The 18,002-nt window shown below is 27.5% G+C and overlaps 1 protein-coding gene across 4 annotated transcripts in view; it reads left to right on the top strand.

Moving 5' to 3' along the window:
- LOC107450591 (phosphatidylinositol 3-kinase 59F) overlaps positions 1 to 18,002 on the top strand; it is a 50,967-nt gene that overhangs the window by 3,862 nt on the left and 29,103 nt on the right. For 3 of the 4 annotated variants that reach the window (XM_043039376.2, XM_071183631.1, XM_043039374.2), the window contains exons 3-10: positions 2,355 to 2,498; positions 3,723 to 3,846; positions 5,323 to 5,505; positions 8,543 to 8,611; positions 10,108 to 10,212; positions 10,824 to 10,916; positions 12,529 to 12,714; positions 13,637 to 13,755. In XM_043039376.2, the coding sequence (XP_042895310.1) occupies positions 2,355 to 2,498; positions 3,723 to 3,846; positions 5,323 to 5,505; positions 8,543 to 8,611; positions 10,108 to 10,212; positions 10,824 to 10,916; positions 12,529 to 12,714; positions 13,637 to 13,755 (1,023 nt within the window). The remainder of the gene's footprint in view (positions 1 to 2,354; positions 2,499 to 3,722; positions 3,847 to 5,322; positions 5,506 to 8,542; positions 8,612 to 10,107; positions 10,213 to 10,823; positions 10,917 to 12,528; positions 12,715 to 13,636; positions 13,756 to 18,002) is intronic. The other variant, XM_071183632.1, reaches the window with a different exon arrangement.

The raw sequence follows: 18,002 nt of genomic DNA, 5'->3' as shown, positions 1-18,002 counted from the left end.
AAATATAAATATTTAAACAATTTTTGTGCAAAATTTTTCTGCACATGCATTTGAATATAAATTTCTGAGATTTTAAATCTGTTATTTTACCTTAATTTTAATTAAAAAATATTTTAAAACCTGCTGATTACCTATAGTATAATTAAATTTCCATATAATGCATGGCAACTGTTGGTAGTTTTGAAGTTTATATATTTTCTTGGCAAACTTCAGTTTTTGACGTTTTCGACGGGTTTTTGATGGTTTAAACCAGTATTGTACCCTTGTCATGTCAAAAACCACTTTTTGACGTCAAAAACCCAACCCTGGTGGGCACTATTAAACTTAAGGAAAAAAATTAACTTAATCAGTTTGGAGAATTAGTCAAAGATGGTGCTCTTCCTTTGCTGATTTTTAAATTGCTTGAATATGAATTGTTATGTTATTTTTGAATTGCAAGAAGAGTAGCAACATATGATTTTCAACCACCCTGAATACAAATCGCGATATGTGATTTTTAACCCCCTGAGTACAAATCGCGATATGTGATTTTAAGTCTGTTGAATGGGAATTGCGATGGATGATTTTTGAAGCTCTTTAATGTTAAAAAGACTTGCGACGATGTGTAACTTTTAAATTACAAAGAAGATCAAAATGTATGATTTTTTAAATATGTAAATACGAATCACGATATGGGATTTTTAAATCATGTGACAATAGGTTAGGTATGTGTTGTTAAACTTGCAATCGTTCATGGAACTAAAGAAATATGCACATGCGTTGAATTATTTTTTTGTTAAAGAGACCACATTTAATATAAATTTGCACATCTCTTTTTGTTATTCTCTCTAAGCTGGTGGCGATTTAACTAAGATGTGTAATTACTTTTTAAGTTTGAAAAAAACTTAAAGCAGGATCGAATTTTATAAGTTGTCATATTGTGATCGAATTTTATAAGTTGTCATATTGTGTTAAAATGTCAGGATATTCAAAATCACAAACAAAACTGCAAAAAAAAAAAATCGAAAAACCTCTTATATTTATGTTAAAAGCAGCCCAGATAGAGCATGTAAAAAGTTATTTTAAAGTGCGATTCAAAACTCTTGTGCCGTGAAACTATAGTATTAAAAATATCAGGAATTTTTAATTAACAGGAAAAAGCATTGCAACTGAAAAAACTATAAAAATTCCTTTTGCATTTATGATGAAATCGGCATAAATAAAGTGTGTGAAAAAGTGATGTATTTAAATGCAAGATTCAAAATTAAAGTGTCACTGTTGTGTATAAAAAATGCTGTGTCTTTCAAAACCTTGTAGAAATGCATATCAATAATTGCCAAGGTAACAATTGAAAAATAATTTGATTTTCGGTTAAACCGGCACAAATAAACCATGACAGAAAATGGTTATCTAAATGAGCAGTTTGTAAAAATATCAAAATTTTAAAAACCGCACGGAAGTGCATAGAAATAACTGCCGAAAAAATATCAAAAGTCATTTAGATTTGCAATGAAGTTTCCACAAATAAAGCGTTTCATAACTTTCAACATGTTAAAACATATTTAAAACAATCAGTGATTTTAGAAACTACGAGAAAATAGGTAGAAAATAACTACCGAAAAGTCTTTGGATTTACAATGTGATCAGCACACACGAAGACCGTCAAGAGTCTTAACTATAATTCGAAATTCGTGTATTAAAATAATGTGATATTAAAAATATTGGGATTTTCAAAACTATACGTAAATCCGTATCCATAACCATCGGTGGGGGGAAGCAATCGCGAATCTACACTGATTACGATTGGGTGTTTAAAAAACTTACATGCGCAATTTCAAATTTTAGATTTATTTTTTATTTTGCTCTGGTGGTTGCCACGGGTAACATATAGAGTTGCTGGGCTACATATGGTCCACGGCATATATGGCAGTACTTTTACTTTCGTTACTTGTACCGCCGGTACAAGTAAAAAGTACGTACTTTTACTTGTACGTTAATTTTTAAATTTAGTACTTTTACTTGTACTTTCGCTGTTTTTTTTTNCGTTGCCATATATGGTCCACGGGCTGCAGGTAGTACACCCCTACTTTAATTGATATGTCTCTGCCCTGTTCTTGCACTTCTGGTAAGTGAGGACCCAGCTTAATTCAATTTTAGGTTTGTTTGAATGATTAAGAATCTTCTTTGTGTTCCTGGTAAATAAATAATAATAATAGTCTTTGCCTACTTCGTGCTCTTCTAGTAAGTGAGAGATGAGCTTTATTAGATTCTATATTAGTTGGAATGATTGAGAATCTCCGTTGTGTGCGTAATAAATAAATTATAAGTAAATTTCTGTATTCAAAGTTTAAAAATCATATTTGTTTAATTAATAGCTGGAATGAATGGCTGTCATTACCTGTCAAATTTTCTGAACTTCCAAGAAATGCCTTACTTGCATTGACGGTGTGGGATGTATATGGACCAAACCAAAGTTTACCAATTGGAGGAGCAACCATATCTGTCTTTGGAAAATATGGGTAAATTATGTGTATCTAAACATTTTTTACTCATCATGTTGTACAAAGAAACTAATATAATAATCTTTTATAGAGTGTTGAAATTCAGAAATTCAACTCTTATTTTTGTCTTCTTTTTTTTTTTTTTAATCAAAAGATATCTAGGTGTTTTCTCTCATAAATTATTCAATTATTTTTCAGAATTCTCTTTAAAAACATTGTAGAATTATGTTAAATCACTCTACTTTATTTGAGCTTGCTGGTAAAGTTGTGCAATTTATTGCATCTTGTATTGTGTAATTCTTACCACATCAAGTTGCTTAAAAAATAATTACATACCTATGCACTTGAGCTTACCTGACTTCTCAAAAATAAACTCAAGCCAGCGAAACTTATTTCTGATTAAAGGGAGCTGTAAGCTAGCAAACATCACTAATTTTATCTTTTAAATAAGTGAAGAAACGGAATCACCTGATCCTTTGAAAAACATTTTTTCATAAGCTCTTCTCAAAAAGACTTATTGAAATTTTAAGTCTATTTTTACGAATTTGTGCCAGACACACACTGAAGTACAGACCGAGTAACTCTTTTATTATTATATTTTTAACCTCATTCCATAGTAATCTCCATTGTGCTTTGTTTTACAACATTGCTCCATTGCGTTTTGTTGTTACATGTGCTTGTCTTTATTATAGTTGGATTTTTAAGTCATTTGGATTTCTTATATTATGAATTCCTGAATATCATACATTGTTAGTACTTAAATTTTACTAAGTTTTTCCCTTCCACATATGTATGACTCCAAGTCAATGTGATGGGCTTAGTCTTAGCCAACGACCTGGGTTTAATACCCTGAGTTGGATTGGTATTTGATTAGACTGCATTTCTGATTTGTGACTTAGAATCTCTTTAAAGTTAATGTTCCAGGTGATTTCGATGCCATAAAAATTCATGCTTGTTGGGGAGCGTAATGAGGAGGCCTACCACCATCTACTCTCCACTCTAAAAAATAGTGATAGGGTAGTGGAGCATATGCACTAGCATTAGTGTAGCTCTAGATACTGATTATTTCAACTGAATCAAATCCTTATTTATTTATTTATTTCATAGTTGTTGTTTTTTTTTAAATTTTTTTATGAGAACACTGATGAAACTGGAAACGTTCATAAAATGGTACTAGTTTCTAACTAAATGAATTATATATGAATTTATGTAGATTCTTTATTTCATAATACATAATTTCAGAGCTCTTCGGCAAGGCATGCATGACCTACGCTTGTGGAATAATGTACAAGCTGATGGAAACCTGAGAACTAAAACTCCAGGTAAAACTGATTGCTCCAAAGAACAAATGACAAAATTGTCAAAGGTAAGCATTATTATGTTTACTGACTAGTGTCAGTTTTAATACATTTTTTTATGAAAACGAAGCAATAAAGATGAATTTGTGATTGATCATTTAATATGAAAGATACTCTGCTTTATATTTGTTTCACTATTAATTTTATAAAAAGTTTGTATGATTTTACATAAATATAATTAGCATTTGCAATATGATTTTTAAATAGATTACATTTTTGTTATATTAAGAAAAGCTATAACTTTTGAAACTTTGAAAAAAAGTCACAATTTTGATGTTGCTGATTACTTTGAAAACCACTATAAATTATGCTATGTCATTAACGTATATTTGCTTTTAACAATGTTTCATATTTATGTAATATAAATGTTATATTCCCCTTTTGCCTTACTGCCTCTTTACAATGAAAAGAGAACAAACCACATGACTGGTGAGAAGCATGTTGTGTCTGTTTTTAACGTTAAGCCCATGAAAATAGTCATTTAGAATGCTATTGTGTTTCTATATATGCATTTTTTATAGTTTCTGTCATCATCACTGTGTATTCTATCATCATTTTACTGTGCATTACTTCTGTTTCTCGTAACACAAAAGCTATAGGGCAAAAATCTGGAATTTTGCAAATCTTTTAAGAAATGCTAAAAGAACATTTAGTTGTGAAAATATTATTGTTGTGTATTTTAATGTTTGAGTTATTTTATGTTATTAAGTTAATTTATTTTATTAAGTTAATTACTTTTAATATTTCATATGTCAATTGACTCAAAGGTTTTGTCCTGTTTGCTACTAATTTAAAACTTTCATCCTACTTGAGGTAGCAAGGTTATTTTAATCAGTCTTAAAACAAGACTTTTTATTTTACTTTATTGGAAATATGAGGCGTTTTTATAAAGTTTCTGTTACTATTAGTAGTGGTAGCATTTTACACTACTTTCTTTTAGAACACATGTCATTCCGTTTAAGAAAAAGATTTGAGTTGAATCATTTATTATCTTTTTTTAGCACTTTTTTATGAATTGCTTTGTAATGGTGATAGATATAGTGGTAATACTAAAAAAAAAATAAAAAAAAAAGACTTATAATGGTTGTCAATGAGAGTGTTATTTTTGATTTGTTAATTTGCAAATTATTACGATAATGCAAAAATTACTGAATTACACATTTCCAATTACGAGCTATTTAGTTTTTAAATACAAATTATCAATCCCTTATATTTTTCTATTTAATCTTAACTTTATATTTTAAAACATTGCTAGAAATTTGATAACCAAACAATTTTTTAATTATTAGATTTGCTATATTAAATTTTAGATTTCTTTCCTCAAGATTCCCCTTTAGATTTCTTTCAAATCGGACAACTTTCATTATATGTTAACAGTAGTTGGATTCTGTACTATTCAAAGCTTGATTCAGTTTTCTGTTGTAAATTCCTTCTTTTTTCTTTTTGATGAAAATTATTTATCTTAATGATGTCAAATGTTTTAGCTGACTAAGAAGCACAGAAATGGTCACATGATCAAAGTTGACTGGCTTGACAGACTGACATTTAGGGAAATTGAAATGATAAATGAAAAGGAAAAAAGGTCTTCAAATTTTATGTTCCTAATGGTTGAGTTTCCTAGGATATACAATGGTGGTGTTGAATATACTGTTGTATATTTTGAAGAGGTTTGTACCAATTTAATATCATTACTCATTTATTAGCAGATTGATCTCAATTTCATAGTCACATTTATTCGTCGAAAGACTTGGTTCAATGAGAGAAATGTTAATGCAGGAAGAACCAACTAATGTATGTATACATACACACACATATTGAAATCTTGATTTCTCAGGTGCTCTCGGGACCAAAAAAATTATGATGGGAAGGATAAACTAATAACAAAGGCAACATTATAAATTTTTGTTAGAATAATTGCAATATAGAAATAATTAAATTATCTATAACTATGTATTTACATTATTTATTTAAACATAACTAAATTATATTATTTACGGTACAAAAAGAGTAGATGAAGGGATTTGATAAACATCTTTGTTTTATATTTATCCAGTTGAAAAAAAAAGATGTCATCGAAGTTTGTTCTAAGTGGCTGTGACTGTGGATTATTTTTAAATCATTTAAAGTTTTTACACTGATTTGATCATTTTTGAATTGATAAAAATGTCTCAGTTCCTTAATACAAGTTTGAGCATTAAAGTTAAAACTTTCACTTTTTGTTCATTTTTAGAAGACATTAATTGTGTATCAGTTTCTTCATTTTCTATTTTAATGTCATAAGTAATTAATTAAAAGCTTACATCTGTCTACAATAAGACAAAGAAATGAAAATTTGTCGACATTCATAGAAGTTCAACGGAAATATTACATTTTTATCACTTTTTGTATCTTGATTAATTTTAGAAAACTTTTACTAATTTATTGTTTATTTCATCATTTTTCTGTATTGTTTTTATTATTTTTAATGTTTTACCTTCGTTTTTCCATTTCTCTTTGTATTTGTTGTTTAAGGTAAGCAATATATGAATATGCTTTAATTTCACTTATAAAGCTTGTCTATAAATTAAATTAAAAATGCTCTTTATAAATAATTATTTAAAAAAAAGCAGAATTTATCTATTAATTTATTTAATACTTTTTTTAACAAATCATAGTAAATTTTAGGTATATTCTCTTGCTGTGCAAACTTTGTTCTTAACTTTAAGCAGAACAGATATCTTTTTTTCTGTAGAAATCATAACAAATATCTTTCCGTGCATTTTACAAATGATCAAAGCATAGGTTAAATTATTATTTTTTAGCTCTCAGGTACAATGCTTTTAGACATTTTGGATATTGAACTTAAATGTTAAATGAATTATGATGTACCAGATTTTATTAGCAAACTAATATTTTATATACACCGCTATTTTAAGTTATAAAAATTTTATCATTTTCCATTAGCTGGGTACCAGATTGTTTGACCCTGATGAACTGTTATTTTGATTGGAAATATTTATGCATCTCTTCTCAACTGCATTTACCGAAATGTCATTTCCCAGTTCTTGTCATTGCAATAAATTGAAAAATATATAACTTGCCACCATTGTTGCTCAGGATATTTTTGAACAATTCCACCATTTACTCATGTCTTTATTTTTTTTATATATTTATTTATTTGTTTGTTTTTATTTTTTTTGTGAATTTAATGCAATATGTTACGTCTATAAGAGCCAGATTTTTTTAAAAAAAGCGTTTTAAATTTCTTAAAGTTACTCAAAATTAAAGTAAATTTAACGTATGAACTAATTTTTTAAATAACAAATCGAAAATGTAATGTGTGTAAAGTGACTTATTTTAACAAAAGTGAGATATTTTAACAAAAATTATTAGAACTGCTCTATTTTTTTGAACTGAGTTTTATAGCTATNTTTATCACTCTTTGTATCTTGATTAATTTTATAAATTTTTACTAATTTATTGTTCATTTCATCATTTTTCTGTATTGTTTTTATTGTTTTACCTTTGTTTTTCAATTTCTCTTTGTGTTTGTTGTTTAAGGTAAGCAATATATGAATATGCTTTAATTTCACGTATAAAACTTGTAAATTAAATTAAAAATGCTCTTTATAAATAATTGTTTGAAAAAACAGAATTTGTCTATTAATTTATTTGATACTTTTTTTAACAAATCATAGTAAATTTTAGGTATATTCTCATGCTGTGCAAACTTTGTTTTCTTAACTTTAAAGCAGAACAACATTCTTTTTTTTCTGTAGAAATCATAACAAATATGTTTACATGCATTTTACAAATGATCAAAGCATAGTTTAAATTATTATTTTTTAGTTCTCAGGTACAATGCTTTTAGACATTTTGGATATTGAACTTAAATGTTAAAGGAATTATGATGTACCAGATTTTATTAGCGAACTAATATTTTATATACACCGCTATTTTAAGTTATAAAAATTTTCTCATTTTCCATTAGCTGGGTACCAGATTGTTTGACCCTGATGAACTGTTATTTTGATTGGAAATATTTATGCATCTCTTCTCAACTGCATTTACCGAAATGTCATTTCCCAGTTCTTGTCATTGCAATAAATTGAAAAATATATAACTTGCCACCATTGTTGCTCAGGATATTTTTGAACAATTCCACCATTTACTCATGTCTTTATTTTTTTTATATATTTATTTATTTGTTTGTTTTTATTTTTTTTGTGAATTTAATGCAATATGTTACGTCTATAAGAGCCAGATTTTTTTAAAAAAAGCGTTTTAAATTTCTTAAAGTTACTCAAAATTAAAGTAAATTTAACGTATGAACTAATTTTTTAAATAACAAATCGAAAATGTAATGTGTGTAAAGTGACTTTAAGAGATATTTTAACAAAAATTATTAGAACTGCTCTATTTTTTTGAACTGAGTTTTATAGCTATGAAATCTGCAAACAAGACATTCATAACTGGTTAAATTGCTCTATGCAATTTAACCAGTCGATTAAATCTCAAAATTTTGCCTGGTACTCAGCTAACTGAGAAATACTGAAAATATGTTTCATGTTTTTATCGTACATTTAATGAGTTACTACATTAGTGCATTAGACTGTGTCTAGTGATAAGATTTTCTCATGAAAGTTTTCTTTTAATAGTAAATAAATTATTTATTATTTTTTTTACTGTCCTAATATCTTTTTGCCCAAATATTTTCTGTTTAAGGACGGAGAACATGTTTGCCATGTCAACAAAGCTGGAATTGTAATGGTATCTGATCCTGAAATATCTGCTGTAAGAATTCTTTATAAAAATTTATGTAATGTTGTATTGTAGTAATTGATAATTTTTGTGGGATTTTGTAACTTGCTATGTGAATGTTAATATTTGAATGTATTGATATTTTATATTTGAGCATTTTACATACTATTATGCTTAAATTTAACTTTGACAGGGTTGCCACTCCACGGGGAAAACCTGGATAATACAGGGAATTTAAAAATCACATAAAATAACAGGGGAAATGCAGTGAATTTTTATTTTTTCTTTACAGACTGAGAAAATACAGGGAATTTTCTTTCTTATTTTTGTCTTTTAAAAAATGGTGACTACTCAATGCGTAATCTATGGGACATTTAAGGATGATTTTCCAGCTTAACTTAACTATTTCCTTTACTATAGCATTATTTAAGTGTGTACAACTGTTCCTTTTTTTTCTCTAAGTTTTTCCAGCAATTAAAACTAGTATAGTTAGCGTAATATAGCGCATACAAGAGTCCATTAATTTTGAAATATCTTGTTTGTTAAGAAAAATTTTCTTTTATATACATTTTTCTAAAATTAATTTTTGATCCATTTACAGTTTCGAGTTTTATATTTAGACCTTATCAAAAGCTTCTTTACTTTTACTTCTTGAGTTTACTTTCCTTTTTTTTCCCTTTTTTTTATCTTTCAATTTTTCCTGTGTTGCTTTTCTTTTTATTCTGTTCTTCCTATTTCTCTTTCTTTTTTCCCCCTTCACACAATGCAGAGACAGGCCAGTAGTATCCTCTTTTTTTATATCAGACTTAGTTTTTACACAATTTGATTATCTAACATGTGTACTTGCGTACATTATGCTGTTGATGTTACAAGCACAATAGTCAATTTTGACTCGTTTTCAGTTAAGTTATATATTCTATCCATCTTTTTGTTCCATTTTCTTAACTTTCTTTTTTTCTACGTTCTTGGTTTGTTTTTTACTCTTTCGCCATTTCAGAGAATATCTGGCTTTCTTTTCTCTCGTATCTGATAATGGATGTATCATTTGGTAAACCAAATTTCTAAAAAATAACTGTCATCTCTAAAATTTGTTTAAGTTTGTCAACTTTTTTAATTGTGATTTATTATTATTTTGATTTCTTTAAAAAATAAATTATGGACTTAATTAGCTCTCTAATATTATAAATTTTGAATTTCTCTTTCCATAATTTCCTATTCTTTTTCCTTATAAGTTTTATATTATAAACTATAATTAATATCAAAATAATCATATTCCTTTTCTAATTAGTTGTCAATTATTGTGTTTTAAAATTAAATTGAATTATTGATTGAAATCAGATCAGCTGCTATTTTCATACTTATTTTGAAATACAATAAAAAAAGTTTTTTAGCTCTCTTTTTTCTTCATTAGCATAGTAAAGATAAACAATTTTACTAAGAATTGTAATTTGAAATGCTGAATGTTCTTTTTTAAATAAAATTATTTACATAAATCTTCCTTATGTATATATGTATATAATTTTATGTAGCAAAACCTAGTTGAAGCTAAGCATCATAAACTTGCAAGAAGTATAAGAAGTGGACCAAGTGATAGAGATTTAAAACCAAATGCTATCACACGAGATCAACTAACGGTAAATAATTTTTGTCACTTTTTTATAGTTTATTGTTTTACATATTTTCTGAATCATTGAATAGGGGAAAACAAAATTATTTGTACAACTTTAATTTTGTTGCCATTATTTATTTATTTATTTTTAATCTTTGATTGCCTATTTAATTTGTTATCATTATTTTACTAATAAAGTTTTATAAATCCCTAGAAAAACTATAAAACAAATATTAGCTGAGATAACTTATTATCATCAGGTTTAAGTCATGACTTAATACATTTTATGCATTATTAATGACAGGGCTCCTACAACTTGGAAAAAAACAAATAAGTGGTCGATGAGATTTTTCAAGATTTCTGAAAAATGCTTTCATTTGTAGATTACAACATTATTCCATAGTTATTTTTTTGCACCCATATATATTTCCTTTAATTTTAATACATATAGCTTAAGGCATCTAGATATATCTCATTTTTGCTACCACTTAAAAAAAAATTCTTCCAGATCTGGGGAACTCTGTAATAAATACTAAAGTGCTTGTATCTCTTTTTAGGCTATTATGAATTACTAAAATGCTTGTATCTCTTTTTAGGCTATTATGAATTACTAAAATGCTTGTATCTCTTTTGTAGGCTATTATGAATTATCCTCCCACTAAAGCATTATCATCTGAAGAACAAGATTTAGTATGGAAGTTCAGATTTTACCTAACTAACCAAAAGAAGGTAGCTACATTTCATTTTATTATTTTGCTTTCATTTTTATCAGGCTTGGCTGTAATGAAGAAGTAAGATTATTATATTAATAAACAATTTTTTATTGCTTCTGATATTTCAAAAATGCTAAATTATTTTGGACTTAATAAGCCATATTCGTTTCCAACTTAATGCTTTCCGGGGCCGCAATTTAATCGATTCTATATGGAGCTCTTTTGTCTGAGAGAACTTGGAAAATTGTTGTTAAATTTTCAACAAGTTATACAAAACAAAATTTATTGAATTGCAAACTAAATAAGAAACAGTCAGGGGTTTGATTGCCACCTCTTATATAGATAGCTTTTATCACAAGTTAAAAAACTTGATTTTATTTCGCTGACTTCCGACATTAAGCTCCTTGATGAATAATACAATGAATTGCCGATCAAATTGTACAATTTTCCCAAAGTAATCCAGTTTTTCCCGCTAGTGTCGCTGGTGCACCATCCATTACAATTGCTGAACATTTATTAAAACCTATTTTGCTTACTGCTTTTTTCACTGCTTCGAAGATGTCCTTTCGTCTTGTGTCATCAGTCATTGTACACATTTCCAATGATTCTTTCTTGGGAGAAAAAACTTCCTGTGTAACACGTGTAAATATTAACAACTGACTTATATCAGTTTGACCGATGCTTTGATGAAAGCAAGGTGAGGAATAGCTACTTTTTTCAACTAAATCAATTAGAAAACTAGCACTGAATCAAATTTCTCAGCTAATCTATCACCAAAAAATTTCGCCTTTTCAATATCACGTTTCGTACTAAATTGCTGTCAGTAAATAGTTTCTATGCTTTAAACAGATCAAACGAAACAGGCACATGAAGTATGCTGAGTAGATGATTGACCCTGGGAAAATTTTATGGAAATTCCTGTCTGCTGTTTCAATTTCTTCATTAAATTAGTGATCAAAACACTTTGATATTCTCCTCCATAGTTTTGATACTTTTTTATGATTATTTTCTGTTATTTTCTTTAGGCACTGATATCATTTGTATGCGAACTAAACAATGTTAAATAGTATGCAAGAGAGGATGTCTCCATGTCTTAAACATGTCTTTACATGTAAAGCGTAACCTCTCTGTGTAAAAAGGATTTGATCGTTCAAACATAAGTTTTGCTCTGTGTTTGATATCATTTTTTCTACCCCGAAAGAGTTTAATCTTTGAGAGTAAAGTCCTTTTTCTGTAAAAAAAAGAGTAAAAAATTAAAGTAAATAACCATGGTTCTCTTTCTTTATTTAAGGACATTTATTATGATTTTGAAACCCTAGTATCTTTTACGTGTTTTTTCCCCTGCCCGGTTAGACTCGGTCCAATCTAAGATATACTTGCATATTAAAAGTGTAACTTTTTGGTTTAATTAATGTAAAATCTAAGAGTTTCTGGAGGATAAATTGAAATTTTATCATGTTAACATGTACTTTTATTTAATTAAGCTTTTTCAAAGAAGTATTTTCTTATGAACTTTAGTCCTTCTGAAACTTGTGGATGTATGAAATTTTTTTAGAAATTATAAAATGATCATTTCATAACATTTTATGCTTTTGTTCAATCATAATTGTCGTTGGTTAACTTTGTAGGCCCTGACTAAATTTTTGAAATGTGTCAATTGGAAAATATCAAGTGAAGAAAAACAAGCTTTGGATTTGTTGGGTCGTTGGCAGGCCATGGATATTGAGGATGCACTAGAATTACTCTCACCACAGTTTACCCACCCAATTATCAGAAAATATGCTGTAACACGTTTGAAGCAAGCTCCAGATGAAGTAAGCCTGCGTGCTTCCACATTTTTATTCTTTTTTTACTATTCTTAATTTTTTTTCTTTCTAGAATCAGTATTGGAACTGGATGATGTAAGAAATTTATACCACGATATATCCTCTGTTAGACATATGGATATAACATTCGTTCAGAATTTTTTTTTTTTTACGAAAACCGCACAATCAGAAATCTTAAATTGATTTGAAATTAATAAAGAAATAAATCTTTAAGAACAGGAAGTGTTAATTTTTTTAAAAAAAAATGCTTTATTAATATCAATAACATTCCTGAAATTGTTTTAATTAAAATAATAAAGTGTTACATAATAAAATACTATTCACTGAAGCCTGAATTCTGAAAGTAAAAATAACTGTAAAAATAAGATTAATTGCAATATTGTTAAATTATTTTTAAAAAGTGCAACTTTTGTAACGTCAAAATATCACTTAACTTTAATTTGAAAAAAAATAGTTACTTTAACTAATAGCTAACTTTAATTTTTTTTAAAATAAATTAACTGACATGCATTGAAAAAGTTTTAAAGAATTAAGAAAAATGGTTAGAAAAACTGACAAAATACACCATTATTAAATGATTAAACAAAGACTGCCTTTAAAACAACATTTAGCCTTCAACAACATACCTTCATTTTAATAAAATACTTTATTTTAAAAAATAATAAGGAACAATAAAAAAATTAAAAGCTTATCATATAGATTAATGCCTTAAATATTAATGAAGTTTTTATTTCTAGTTAATTACTTTTATTTAAAACTCATTTGATTGTAGATGTTAATCCCTTATCAATTAGTTTTACCAAATCAAATTAATTTGATTAATTAAGTAAAATTAATTTATTTGAAAAATGTAACTTACTCCATTAATTTTTCTTTTTTTACATAGTTGACTATTTATTATTTTTTGCAGGATCTTTTAATGTATCTTTTGCAACTAGTTCAAGCCTTAAAGTACGAAAACTTTGAAGAAATAAAGAAATATTTTGTCAGGACAAGAAGTTATACTAGTGAATCCTCAGATAGACAGAGGTAAATTTTTTTAATTTCCTAGTTTTGAATATTGATAGTTGTGAAATGTAAAAATTTTCCATTCATTAAAATATAAATGTCTAAAAATGCTTTTAATATTTATTTCATTTCAAAATGGTGTCTCCTATTTTCAATTTTTGAAAAATAACTCTTAAATTTAATAAAATTTGTATCGATTTAATAATAGGATTCAGTTTTTCATGTTTAGTATAGCAGTTCTTGAATTTTCATAAATTTAAAAGTAGTGCTTGAAATATTCTTTGAAAAATCAAAATTGTATGCACGTTAAATAAAACAAGTTCCAAGATTAATTATGAAACTTTTATTTAATGAGGTTCCATGATCCATTTTATGTATCCTCAAATTTTAAATTAATGATCTAATATGAATATTAAGTTTGTAGATTTTTCATCTTTGATTTAAGAAAAATTTTTAACTAACAAAAATTGTTAAATTTTTAAATTGTTATGTAATCTCACAAGAAAAATGTAAAACCTTTTTTTAAAGAACATGTCAAAAGATACAAATTTGAAATTTAAAAGAAACTATGTTTGGTGGAATTCACCATATTAACTAAAATCTTCAGAAGAAAATAGAGCATCATACTACAGTTTCCTTGTTTTTTCTTATTTCACTTTGTTAGTCTTGTTATAACTAAGATTTCAAAACGAGAGAGAGAAATTATTGGCATCAATTATTTATAACACTCAAGTGCAAGCAGCAACATATGCGATTTGTTCTTAAATATCTCTAATTATTGTTTATAGTTTGATTATTTTCGTAAGATTTATNTTTTTTTTTTTTTTTTTTTTTTTTTTTTTTTTTTTTTTTTTTTGATATTTGATATAATGTTGAATACTTATGTAATGTGATCATCATTTCATTGACTAAAAATAAAGTATTGACTGAAAGGAAAAAACATTTTTGACCAGCAATGGAAGTTTTAATTTTTTTATGCAATTATTTTCTTTGTTTTTTGCTTTTAACTGTTTGTCTCCTATCATTCTTTATATAAAAATAAAAGTTTAAGTAAGTTATACATAGTTTATTGTTACTTAAGATATCAAAGATCTTTTAAATTTTTCATATAATTTTCCTGTTAATTTTAATTTTGTTAAGCATTTTTCTTACAGAGCTATGCATTTATAATTTTATATTCTAGTTTACCAATGACTTTCTGTACCAACTGATATTTAATATTAATATTAGTTAATATATTTGACCTATACTGTTTGTTTAAAATAGAAATCAGTATATAATTAGTTTAAATCCTTTCATTTTCCTTAATTATATTGCATCTTTAAAAGAAAATATATGCTATTATCTTATTTCAAATGCTTGTAGGGGCAATAGAAAAAAAAAGGATGGAAATTGTTGTAAAAAGATTGCTAACTTACTTTCTCATTATTGCAGTATCACTGAAATGAGTAAAAACAAGTAAAGTTTTTTCTTCGTATGTTTTGTTGAACCTAAGTTAATTTTAAACACTTAGTTTGAAATTCGAAAAGTTTACTTGGTTTTTCTATAGTTTTGAGAAGTTTAGTTGTGGATAAACTATTACTTAATCATATAATTAATTTTGAAAAATTTTAAGGATATAGCAAAAGGAAAAAAATAGCTAAATTTTTAAGCAAACATTTCATACATTATCAGCATTTAGTTTATGTACACTAAAAGATATACCAAAGATAAAACAAAAAACTTGTCCTACTACCTGCTTAGAATTTTAGCAGCCCTGGGCAAGACATTGAAGCTCTTTATCATGGTAAATAAAAGTCATATTTAAAAAGTCAGAAAAACAACTCCAGCAGAAAACAAAAAAGGATATGTGTGTTAACAGGAGAGCACTTCATCAGGGGACACATTGCCTGCCAACACACAGGAGCCTTTCTGTTGTCAGTGGTGAAACCAAAAACTGACAGTGCCCCGAGGCCCCATAATGGAAAGTCAAATAAGAAAAAGCAATTGGAAAAATTGAAATGTAAATGCAAAAATAAATAAATGACAAACAATCACAAAGTAAATCTTAATAATGACTTAAAAGTACACAAAATAAGACATTTGAAACACCCACAAATAAGAAAAATAAATGAAGATAAAAGTTACAGTAATCATTATAATTTAAATGATTTAGAGGATATTTGTTTGTGTGAGTTCGAGCATTTTAAAGATTTTGTTAATAATGATTTTACGCACATTGTCACAGGTGACCCTAACCTAATCAAAAATAAAGATTTAAAATTTCTCACGGGACTTGGGACTAAGTTTAGACCAAGGAAAAAATATCACTTAAATAGTATTCTTACTTCAATCAGTAAGGATTCATATTGTTTATTGCAAAATGCTCAAGAAAATTTAATTGGCCTCTCGAGGAATTTAGTGAATGGAAATTTTGTGTTTTAAATGATTTTAAATTAAATTTTTTGAGCAATAATATAAAATACCGAGGTTTTTATTTGAATTCTGATATTATTAAATCAATTAAGGAATTAACAGGAAATTTTATTATCTGTGTTGTTGACAAAGCTTCTAATAATTTTTGGTTTATTAGCAAAAACAATTTTAGGCATTTCATGAGCAAAGAATATGATAATAATAATACTTTTGTCAAAATTAATAATTCTAAAAAAGGAAATGATAATCGAATATTAGCTTTTTCCAAGAATATAGGTTTGAAAATAAATAGCATTAATTATCCTTACTTATTTTCTACAACTAAATTCCACAAAACACTGGTAAACACTGGCCCTACCAACCAGGCTATCTCGGCCTTCCAACCTTTACTTTAAGATTTTTAAGAATATTTTGATTGGTCAAATTAGTAGATTTAAATTTATTTGTAATAATAAAACAGATTTTCTTTCAGCTATTGGGAATTTCAAGATTACATTAGAGAATAATAATTTTCCTTTTAATTACTGTAATTATGATGTTTTGATTCAAAATATTTGAAATACTTTCAAATAATTCGGCCGATATTGAAGCCGGCATAAATATGCCTATGCGGTGAAATTTAGGATTTTATGTTCCAGATGGCAGCACCTTTTTAAAATTTTTACTCATTAAATATTTTTCTGTTTTATTATTTTTTCAGGATTTTCAAAAAAAGGAGCACTTGATTTATTTCTAAAATTTTCTTAATGATTTGGCAATTTATATTTTATTTTGATGTAGCTATTCTAACTAACTTTTATTTATTTTTCTTATTTGTGGGTGTTTTTTATGTTTTATTTTATGTACTTTTAAGTCATTATTGAGACTTTCTTTGTGATTGTTTGTCATTTATTTATCTTTGCATTTACATTTCAATTTTTCTAATTGCTTTTTCTTCTTTGACTTTCCATCATGGGGCCTCGGGGCACTATCAGTTTTTGGTTTCACCACTGACAGCAAAAAGGCTCCTACGTGTTGGCAAGCAGTGTGTCCCCTGATGAAGTGCTGTCCTGTTAACGCACATATTTTAAATTTTTATAGTTTTTGTTTTCTCCTGGAGTTCTTGTTTTATGCAGGCTGACCTGGTTGGTAGGGCGTTGGACTTGTGTTCATAAGAACGAAAGTTTGAATCCAGCCGACCAAAGAATCCCTGTGTATTAAATGGTGACTGGTACACATTAAATTTGTCGGTCACAAAGTCCTCCAATTTCTCATAACAAATCAGTACCTCTGGAAGTGCTGATCCAGGACTTCCCTTGTCTTCTGAATTGGGTTTAAAATTACGAAGATACAGAGCTGAACATCGGTAGTTGTAAACTCAAATTTGGGTTGGCTATTCAAGGACGGTAATGAAATAAAATAAAGTTATCCTGCCAGAGCCGCCATCAAGGGATAATGCATACCTCCCGCAATGAGGTGAACCTGGTTTGAACCTCAGTGGTAGCTGGTTGATATGAATTCTAGTCTAGGCTCACACCAAAATCAGCGTCGACTTCATCCTCAGTAATAGACTGATTATATGTTGGAATCCCACTTGTCTTTAGACTAACTGTGGGAGGTTTTCCTCTCCATGTAGCACAAATGTGGATTAGTTCCATCAAAAAATCCTCCACAAAGACGAGCTTTTCCCACTGCTTGATATAGGAGTTCCCTTGTCTTCTAGATTGTGTTCAAAATTGCAAGGCTGCAGAGTTGAACATTGATAGTCATTAACTAAGAATTGAGTCAGCTGTTCAACGTCGGTTATAAAGCAAAATAAAATGATGCTCTCAAGCTGTTCCTTTTCTCAATTGTTAGATGTTTTCTTTTTCTAA

Source organism: Parasteatoda tepidariorum, chromosome 7 (genome assembly GCF_043381705.1).
Source record: "Parasteatoda tepidariorum isolate YZ-2023 chromosome 7, CAS_Ptep_4.0, whole genome shotgun sequence".
NCBI lineage: Eukaryota > Metazoa > Arthropoda > Arachnida > Araneae > Theridiidae > Parasteatoda > Parasteatoda tepidariorum.
Note: the sequence above shows the minus strand (reverse complement) of the source record. Positions and strands in the feature narration are given on the sequence as shown.